This window comes from Triticum dicoccoides, chromosome 7A, assembly GCF_002162155.2.
Source record: "Triticum dicoccoides isolate Atlit2015 ecotype Zavitan chromosome 7A, WEW_v2.0, whole genome shotgun sequence".
NCBI classification, from domain to species: Eukaryota; Viridiplantae; Streptophyta; class Magnoliopsida; order Poales; family Poaceae; genus Triticum; species Triticum dicoccoides.
Window position 1 is genome coordinate 208728610 of NC_041392.1, and position 10472 is coordinate 208739081.

The following is a 10472-nucleotide window of genomic DNA, read 5'->3' on the forward strand; positions in this document are numbered from 1 at the left end:
TCGAGTTTTGGAGCGTATGGGAGAAGTGGCCTACAAGTTGGAATTGCCCGAAGGATTGTCAGGAGTACATGATGTGTTCCACGTTTCTTAGTTAAAGAAATATCACGCGGTGATGGGTGACCTTTGGAAACTATTCAGTTGGATAACGATTTGACCTACGAGGAGAAACCAATTAAGATCCTCGAGTTTGCTAGCCGAGTTACTCGCAGCAAGATTATCAAGTTTTGCAAAGTTCAGTGGAGCAACCACACGGAGGATGAAGCCACCTGGGAGCGAGAGGAAGATTTGCTCAAGGACCACCCTCACCTATTTTCTAGCCAATCCGAATCTCGAGGGCGAGATTCATCTTAAGGGGGTAGGTTTGTAACATCCCAAATTTTTAATTTGGAATGTTATACATTATATCATCATGCATATCATATTTTACTTTGCATTTTGGTTGATCCTAGAAATTCTACGCAACTCAATGACCCACGGAGAGAGTTGGGGATTTTGTTATTTTCATATTTGAGAGAATAGGATCATTTGATTTTATTTATTTTATCATCAATTATTTCTACTACAAAATATGAGAGAGGGAATAAAATGACTTTCCCAAAATAAAGAAATATTGAGGATTTAATATAAAATCAAATAAGATTTTATTTCAGAGTTTTTCGGTGTTTTATTTGAATTTAGGAAAATGTCCGTTTTTCAAAACTGCATTTAGGTCCCAAATAAATGTTCACCTTGTGCGGCTTGATTTTAGAAGCCCGTGAAAATTTATTTCGGAATTTTTGGAGTCCGTTTAGTATTTCTTTTTATTTTTCTTCCGAGTGGAATAATTAAAAAAACGAACCGACTTCGGGCCGTACCCGAGCGGGACACCGCCCGGGGGCAGCCTTTAAATAGCGTCGCCCCGAGCCGCCCCAGCTCATCAGCCCCGCCTCGATCCGCGCGCGCCGCCGGAGCCGCCGCCGCCGCGACGACGATCCCGCCGCCCGAGGTTCGTCGCGCCTCGTTTTCCGTGCCGAAAAAAAGAAAAAAAATCGGCGTTCGTTGTTTTTCTTTTCTCGGATTAAATCCGCGATTTTTCTGATCGCGATTCCTGATCCGATTTTCGTTTTAGTTTAACTTTTCGCTCGTTTATCGGAATTAGGCGATTCAAGCGCCTAGGGATTCGTCTCGAAACCCTCTATCCTTATAACCAACTTAAACAAGATTTTGCTACTGTAAAATTTGCCCTAGATCCAGATTAGTAGAACGAAGTTGTTTTCTTTCGCCCTTCGTCTTTCGTTGCTTCGGTCGATTTGATTCTTTTTGCCAACCGGAGTTCTTAAGTTGAACTTTCTGGTTAGATCTCTTATTTGAGTTTTACCTGTGCATTAGATGAGTACTTATTGTATGCTTGTTTGTTTGTCTGCGATAGAGTACCCGGAGTGCGCCGCCTGTTACTTCGAATCGTTAGGTTTCACGGATCATCAGCCAGGCAAGTAACACTTTGATCATACCTTTTCTACTACCCAGTTTTATTGCATTAGATCAATCTTCACACATTGCATGATTAGGATCTAATTAAATTGTGGGATGGGAAGTAGATGAGGTAGTACCTATTACCTGTTTATTATTAAACCTTTGGGAGTTACTTCTGTGTTTGCTTATTATGCCATGCTATGCTAGTAGACATGGATTGGGTGAGTGATATCCATGACAGATGTGAGATTGTTAACTAATGGTTTATCTAAGGTGGCAACTTAAACACACATCTAGGTGGATTGAGGCACCTGGGTATTCCAGGACTTGCTTGTTTTCTTTTGGACCGCCATCCAGGCTCAAAGGGATCATGAGACTATTCATACTAGAAACTTCCATGTGCAGCCACAAGCTATTATGGGCTCTAGCATAGTTGACTAAGTTGTGCGAACTCTTACAGTGGTAGACTAGCAGATGTAGGGAATGTAGGTGGTACGGTCTACCCGACCGTAAGATGCTAGCGCTTCTGAAAGACTGTCTCGGTCATCCGTCTTCTCAAACACCATGTAGTGCGAGAAACCAAACGGAGGCGATCGAATCTTGTGAGGAAAAGTGCGCAAATCTCTGCAGAGTGTAATAAACTAATCATGGTTAGCCGTGTCTCCGGTTATGGACATCTTGAGTATCTAGTACTTGGATTTTCATGTGAATCTCAACATGTTACTCTAAATTAATTTTGTTGGGTTATGTTTAATGATGATGCTTAATTGGGATTGAGAATGTTGTCAACCATTCTCAATGTTTAACAACCACCATGATAGTAATTAAATTTTATTCCTTTGAAGTAGGGAAAAATTGGCTTTACGCAAAACTGTAACCATAGAGTTTCCACCAGCCAAATATGCATATAGTATAGTCGTTTCATTCCATTACTCTCTATGTGTTACATTGCCAGCATATTCCATGTGCTGACCCATTTTCGGGCTGCAACGTTAATGTTGCAGACTTTTCAGATGACGATTAAGGAGTTTTTAGGTCGTGGTTCTATACTCAGTGATGCCGTTGGAGTTGATGAACTCACTTATCTTCCAAGCCTTTCGTTGTTATCGTTATTAGATGGCCTTAAGCCATACTTATTGTAATAAATTCTCTTTTGAGACACTCGATGTAATAAGTGTGTGATTGATACTCTGTTATAAATCCACCGAGTACTGTGTGGTGTCAGCATTACTGATCCAGGGATGACACCGGAGCACAGAGATCAGACAGTTTGAGGTCTGGTCGCTACACATGCCTCCTCTACTTTTGCGTGTGCTGAATCCGGAATAGTAACTGCGGTAGATAGGTTCATGTGTTGTCCTTTTTTTCGTCAGAGGGATGAGCGCACGTGCACGGGTGCTTCAGCGCTACTTGTGTTGTGGGTAACGTCGTGCGGCTGATTCAGCTCCCATTGTCGCCGCCAGGAGAGGTTTTTTCCTCGTCCATTTCCATCTGTTTGGAACTCATTAGTACTACGTACCTCAGTGACGATCTGGTAAAACACAGTTAGTCAAAACTTCCAGAGGGAATAGAATGGCATACATCCGTGCAACCCTGGTCCAGCTGAGAGAGTGCATCATCGCAAAACGTAGCCCCCAAAATTTCAGCCTCCCAAATTGGCGTTACAATTCAATTTTGTTAAGTTATTTTACTCTGCTAAGTCTCAGTCGATACTTTCTTCCTTTCATTTTGCATGGAGATTCACGCAAAAAAATTATTTTCAGTTTTTCTTCTTCTTACATACTATATCAACTTGATTTCGTTATGTCTCAGTCGACTGAGACCTAGCCAGGGCCAGCAAAATTGCAACAGCAAAAAACTGGTATTGCCCACCATAAACAAGTCACTAATAAACAACAGAGGAAGAAAGGGCCTAGCAGATACTGACATTCCATTCTGGTGAGGGAAGTACTTATAACTGACAGTCGAAGCAATGGCAACACAGAACATAACCTTTTCTTACAGCAAGTTGAGACTCACACCAAATAAAACGCCAGATTTTTGTTTGCAGGCTCAGTCAGCTGGGACTCGCCATCTTCTCACCGCCCTCTCAAGTACCTCAGCATGTTCATGCACGCGCGCTGCTTCCTGCTCCACCCAGGATCTGATAAAAAAAACTAGCATCATATATGGATATCGAGGATGGTAAGACCGCACAAAAGAGCTTAACTTGCATACGATTCAGGCAGATGATCTTGACCGCTCCTTTGACATCAATGGAATAATAGATTCTATGTAATTTTCATTCAATACAGGACAAGTTATTTTCCGGTTATTATGCTTTTGCAGATGAACAGGTTTAACAATATGCAAAGTTCACACTATAGGATAAAGCACCTTTTCCTGAACTAGAGCATGTGCACGTAATTTTTCAATGCCCACTCTGACATAAGATGACAAACTAATGTTTCCTTGGTACCATATAAATATATAATCACGGTGCAGGGTCTGCAGGTGATATGTATCAGGGAACAGTACAATGTACTCATAACCAAAAGTAAAGGTTGTATAATGACATACCTTAGCATAGTAAGAGCTTCCTTCTCAGCTTCAAGATACGATTTAGCTTCAGTGACAGCTTGATGCTTGCTGCTCATGTCAGAGGACAACTTTTCCAGATTTTCTTCATCAGCCATGACCTCTAGACTCTCGGTGGCCAGTCTATCATACATGCCATCAACTTCTGACCTTAAACATACGAGTTCCTGATTCTGACGCTCTAGAGCTGATTTTTCTTTTAGCAAGTCTGCAATTTCCTTTTCTTGATCCGTCCTCTCATTTGCAAGCTCATGCAAAACATCTTGAAGATGCTTCTCAACTTCAAACCCACGGTCTTGCTCCTTTTTCATCTTGTCTTCCCAATATTGTTTTATATCCCCTCTATTAATTAACTCTTCCATCATTTCACTCATAGCAGAAAGCCGGGACTGATTTTCTGCTTCAAGTCTATTTAGTTCATCGCGTACTACTTCTTCCATTCTACCACTGGTCAGTGCAGCAGCCGCTTGTGCTTTTGTTACAGGCTTATGATGTTGAAGGCGCCTGGTGTTTCCTATCAAATACAGTGATAGCACAAGTTAATGATCTTAGCTGTTCCACTTACTGATGTTGGCAACAATACGAATCGCCAAATGACACTAGAGAGCAATATCTAGTACCAGCAACGGTTCTTGTACTGATGCGTTCATACAGAAAATAGTCAGCTAAGGTCATGCTTGTCCATAAGTCAACAACTTTTTGTAACAGTTATTAAAGCAAAAACAAAGATATCATCATAAAATCAAGTACCAGGACAAATATGCAGTTGAAGTAATCAACAGACTGTAATGGCCTAATTTGGCACACTTAATGTCTTCCCCAGAACATTGAAAACCACTTAACATTCCCAAATGTTACAGTTAGATCCCTCTAATATAGATTCATACATTGAACAGGCAAATGAGACAGAGAAGCTTTGAGTGGGACAAGCATATATAGGGCAAAGTTGCCCAAATTTATAAGTTTCAACTAGCCCTAGATTCTTCACTTGATAACACGAGCTCCATCCATATTGTTTACATAGAAACAACCCAGTGCAATCTCGGTTCAGGACAAATAGAACAGAGAAAACAGACCATGCTGAGGGAAGAGCACTTTCGTTATTACTGTAAATGATGGATAGCAGAATCCACAACCAATTATTTTAAAGGAACTTTACCATAACAAATTTACTCTTTTCATTGCAAAGTGTTATAGGGAATTCATCCAATACAGAGAAGAAAAAACCCTAAAGGGTGACACGTTCAGGGATCTACTAAGTACTATTATTTGGACAAAACAATAAGCAGTGAGGTTTTCCCAGCAGCTGAAAAGTCACACTGCATGGGACTTATTGTGTAGGGGGTAAACATGGGTGGTGGTTGGACGAGAACGTGGGGATTAGCTAGCGGCCTGCCATTGTGGAGTGCAAGTGCAAGATAGTCGGGGTTCTTGGAGGTAAGCCTCCATTTAAAAGTTTATAGATTCACTGTCTATTTGTCTTCCCCATACATCCCCTCTCTTTACAATAGAGTCAATCCTCTAGTAATATTGAAATAAAACCCCACCCTAGTATGAACAGACCCTGCAACCAAGTAGTGCCAACTCTAATCTGGTGCTAAGTAACTGACTCTGAAACCAAGTTGATGGAAATAGAATCCTCAAGAGACTTCCAATCAGGTGTCTCTCCAGACTTCCAAACAAACTGAACCTGCAACAAGTTAGGTGCCAATCCTAGTCTGGTATCAATTGACTGTGTTCAAGACCAAGTCAATGGATGTAAGGGCCCTGCCTGTGCTGCTGCGTGCACAGGCATATATCCTTGTGGGTGTGCATGCTGTAGTACTTCTGCTACATGATACATACAACTTAAAAATAAAAAACAACAGCATAACTTTATGCATGAGCTCAACAGTAGCAAAAATAAGCCAAACAATTGAAAGAGAGACCACAGAGATGCATGACTACACTGAAACAAAGCACATGTAAAAACAAGTTGAAACACACCATTAGCATATGGCAAAGTAAAACAGAGCTCCCAGTCACTAAAATAGGAAATCATCAAAATGACAAAAAAAAATGTAGTCTTGGTAAGCCTGTTACTCTTAGTAATGCAATTTATAGAAAATCATAGCCTTGCAACCAATTGACGGCAAATATAAATAAATTATTAGCAAATCATACCAAAAACTTTGCTGACGATGCTGTGGTCACCGCCAAACAAGTCCACAAATACGGACGCTGTTACATCTGGCCAAGCGCTCAAATCCAACGTATGAACATTTTTACTCAGCATCTGGACTGTAACCAGAGTCAGGATTCACAAAAGAATGAAACTAGAGAATAGAAACACTGCAGTAGAACATAAAAAGATCAGAAGATATATGTACCTTTTGGTCTAGTTCTGATGCAAATGGATACTCCACTAGTAGTTTCCAGTTAACAAGATCAAAACGTGACAGATAACTACAGCAGCAACAAAGAATACCATTTATTAAAACATTTCAGTTATCACCATTAAGGGGAAACTACATATTCCATATGTTAGTACCTTTCAGGTAGGAAGTTGGAATTTCTGTTGGCACTTTGAGAGCCATTTGCCGATGTTCCAAAGAAGCTTGATAGCTTGCTAGGCACAATGCCAGATTCTCCTAAAGCTTTTCAGCATCAAAACAATGATTAGATAATCAGCATCTGAAAATCCAATGAAAAATATTTTGTTTCACAACAAAAGGCATAGGCTCAGAAATCAAAAGAGCATCACTTCACATTGCATGGCCAAAGTAGTGTGAAAGGAAAGACCATCTATTTGTTCGTTACTAGGCTCAACACGAAATCATACATAAGCACTACGAAGGTTGGGCATTTGCATTGCCAAGACTTGCTTGACCGGCATTGGTTTGGCCAGGTGCATATGAAGCCTATCTTTGAGATGTAAGGACTTACTACATAAAGCTTTAGGTCATTCAATGTAAATATAAACTTACACTGAATATACAAGAAATCCGGGTCATCAAAATTTACATCATCAAACGCACTTTCGACTGAACCAGAAGTTATTAGATTCGGTATGATCCTGTGTATCCTTTTCCTGCAAGACAGTGATAAATAAGGCAATGTTAAAATGGCATGCAAAGCTCAGATGTTTTGTAAATACCGCATTGCTTCATTACCTCTCTAATTTTGAGCATAATTTAACAAACCATCTTGCAAATTCCCTCCTAGTACAGAAGTCACCGGAGCTAGCATCATTCTCAATTATCTGAGGCACAGAAGGTGATGAAAATATTGTAAGAACTAATGTTGCTTTAAATAATTCTGTTTTTCTTAGAAGACAATTAGGCTGAAAGGGATTGATAAGTGACTCATAAAATACACAGCATGTCGTGTAAACTACATAAACACTTAAATTTCAAAAATAGTAGGAGTGTAATCTAAAATCAATATGATATTTAGATAAGTATTTTTTTGGAATGAATGATATTTAGATAAGTATATGAACTAGGCGTTCAAGATAATTTTCTTTGTCTAATCAATTGTTAGGTGATACTACACAACAACACACAATATTAATATGCTAAGAAGATACAGAATCCAAGTGAAAAATAACAAGAAGGAAGATTTTTCATATGAGGTACCATACTGAAACCTAAATTAAGATGCAAAGTTGTAAATATGTAACACACCTGTAGCTTCTTCAATATGGACAAAGCTTCCTCATGCATGGGATCTACAGGGACTGTAAAAGAAATACGGACACCACCAGCTGGTATGTGGTTTTGGCTTGAATCATCAGGTGATGTGGCATTCCTCTCATCAACATTTACCCTCGAAACATCAATTGTACCCAGCTCTCTAACGCTTGCATCATCTTCAGGAATTTCTGTCGAGTCCGCCACTGAAAGCTTCTCTTGAACATAATGCAATGGGGCACCGATAAGTTGCTGTAAACCTGAAAAGTGGTGTTCAAATTGTTTATCTAGTTCTTCCATTACCCTGAAACGAGCTAACTCTATCGCGAGGGGAGGGGGGGTAGCATCGCTGCCATCGTAAACACATCAGACGTGAAGCTAATCTATCGCAGGTTAGCAGAGATTAAAGTTGAACAAGAGTAGACAGTTCCCAACAACCAAACAATTCAAATGATTATCACAAGCTCCAAATCTACCTTTCCATTTTGAACAGCATGAAGCTGGTGAGAATAGTTCAAGTACTTGGGTAACAGAGGTACAAACAAATTATACATTGCTCTGCTGTACTTCCTCTATCCTCTTACAATTTTCAGGGACTAGTATTTTTATTGTTGGGGCTAAAATGGGGACGAACTTACACTTCCTCGAGGATGGAGAGCGCCAAGTGATCCCAGCCAAAGCGATCGCTGCGGACGCACCCAATCCGACCACAATAGCTTTCCCGAACCCTGCAAATGCAATCCCCACGGGTCACAGCGGAACAACAAAATATCCTCTCAAAGGTACAATCTCTCCGCGTCCCGTACTCGGCGAGCAGCGTACTCAGTCAGAGATCTACCTGACCTCCCCTTTTCCGCCGGCTGCTCGGGGAGCCACCAGCCGCCAAGCCCGTCGTCCGAGTTGCCGCCGCCGGCTGGCACCCAGCTAGCAGACACCTTCGCGGCCGCGCGGCGGCGGAGCTGCGGAAGGAGAGGAGCGTGGTGCCGCGGCGGCGGCGGGGGCGGGGTGAGGCGGAGCGTGTAGGTCGTGGCGGTGGCCATGCCGCGGCGCGACCGAGGGCTAGGGTTTTTATGCCGCCGGCCTCATCGTACGGCGTCCATTTTGGGTCTAGTGCATAACAACAAAGAGGAGTCGGTTTTTCTTTATCGAGGGAATTGATAATTTATTTGTCTTTTTTTTACGTCGATCTATTCATTTTCAATCATGAAAGTACAATAAACACCCGAAATAATGAAAATTACGTCCAGATTCATAGACCATCTAGCAACGACTACAAACATTGAAGCGAGCTGAAGGCGCGCCACCGTCATCGCCCCTCACTCTTCGGAGCAGGGCACAACTTGTTATAATAGACAGTCGGGAAGTCGTCATACTAAGACATTAGGATTTGTTGTGTGCTGAGTGCTACCTGCACTTAATGGTTCAGACGTATTTTAGTAATCTTTAGTACCTGTAAAGTTCACAGGGTTCCAAAATTCCAGCCCTAGGAACAGACACTAGTTATTTTGGATTGTTGGTCGTAGTGACATTGACCCAGATTACAACTGCGGAACAGGTTTGTTGATAATTTTACTTGTCTTTCTTACTCATTTGATATGATATTCAATTATTCACGTCGATTAATTGCAAACAATAAATGGTAGACAAACTTCTTGATTCAGATTTTGGACGGTGTCTTACTGCAGTTACAATTCTGCATACATGTCCTAGTAAGCTCACAAATAAATGATTGATTCACTACATCTATGCTTGCCTTGTCATATTTGTTGTCAATATTTTTTTGGGTGGACCACCCTGTTTCAAAATACTGGAACCGTAGACATGAGTGAATAGTATTTGTCTGTGTGATCTCTTCCATCATATGTGGCAATGAGCACTGCATTGTATAGAAAGAACGTGTCATTTCCAGCTTTTACATAGACTACGATCTTTTACATGAAATACAATTTGTCTACTTGATTTGTGTCACACTACCAACATTCCACCCTTGAAGCTAAACATTATGCCACTGATAATTCTTTAGTTTATTTGTTCAAATACGAATCTGATATGATTCTAATGTTCCTACTTCAGTTTTGAAATGTGTGTCTGCCTGTTATAGAGCCATAAGAGGTTTGCATTTCTGCGTGTGGTCTGGTCAGCATGGTTGGGGGATGAACTTTGCATATGCAGGGGTTTATAGGGAGACACTTTTTCGAGTTGAATTTGTAATGCATTTCATAGATAATCTGACTATTTTTTATGTTTTTATGAATCTCAGATTTTGAACAGCTTCATAATAATTGTAAGCTTGCGCGCATGAAAAAAATAAAGTAGAACAATGTCATGATTATCAAACTTGGCATTAAGGGACTGGAATCAAATCTGGATGCAATGCAATCCAAGCGCTCTCCACCTACAAATTCATGCTCAGAATATAATTCTAACAGTGATTCTGAGCTAGAGGGAGACCTAAGTCAATGTAGCTCCCTAGTGGAGGAGTCAGAGGCAGATGCCTTATCTTATTCACCCATCAAAGTGCTTGCCTAACTTTTCAAGGTTATATTGGTCGCACATATCTTGCAACTGATGCTTTGCATTGTTTCTACTTTGTTGCATTGTCATTAGCTTAGTTTACACATCGTGTATGTGAATACGCTTGCCTATTCATTTTTAGTACATATTCCATCTGTCATCATACCATATTTATTCATTCAAATATTGTTCTTGTGTATCAGACGTTCAAAAGGAAGAGGGCGATTGATGATCGCGGAGGAGCACGAGCAAAGTATT

The 10472-nt window shown here is 40.7% G+C and overlaps 1 protein-coding gene across 1 annotated transcript; it reads right to left on the reverse strand.

Moving 5' to 3' along the window:
• Positions 1–3294: 3294 nt before the first annotated feature.
• On the reverse strand, positions 3295–8809 carry LOC119329134. The gene is made up of 10 exons (XM_037602134.1): positions 8539–8809; positions 8339–8428; positions 7695–7960; positions 7182–7270; positions 6996–7099; positions 6560–6665; positions 6399–6474; positions 6193–6304; positions 4012–4543; positions 3295–3595 (listed from the first exon to the last, which is right to left on the reverse strand). The coding sequence occupies exons 1-10, from the start codon at positions 8738–8740 to the stop codon at positions 3505–3507; spliced, it is 1668 nt and encodes a 555-aa protein (XP_037458031.1). The 5' UTR covers positions 8741–8809; the 3' UTR covers positions 3295–3504.
• Between the last annotated feature and the right edge of the window lie 1663 nt (positions 8810–10472).

Coding starts and splice junctions, on each gene's coding strand:
- LOC119329134 (XM_037602134.1), bottom strand. CDS start 8,740: ATGGCCACCGCCACGACCTACACGCTCCGCCTCACCCCGCCCCCGCCG. Junction 7,961..8,338: donor CTCTCCATCCTCGAGGAAGT/GTAAGTTCGTCC, acceptor ACCACTTTTCAG/GTTTACAGCAACTTATCGGT. Junction 4,544..6,192: donor CATCGTCAGCAAAGTTTTTG/GTATGATTTGCT, acceptor TGTATTTGATAG/GAAACACCAGGCGCCTTCAA.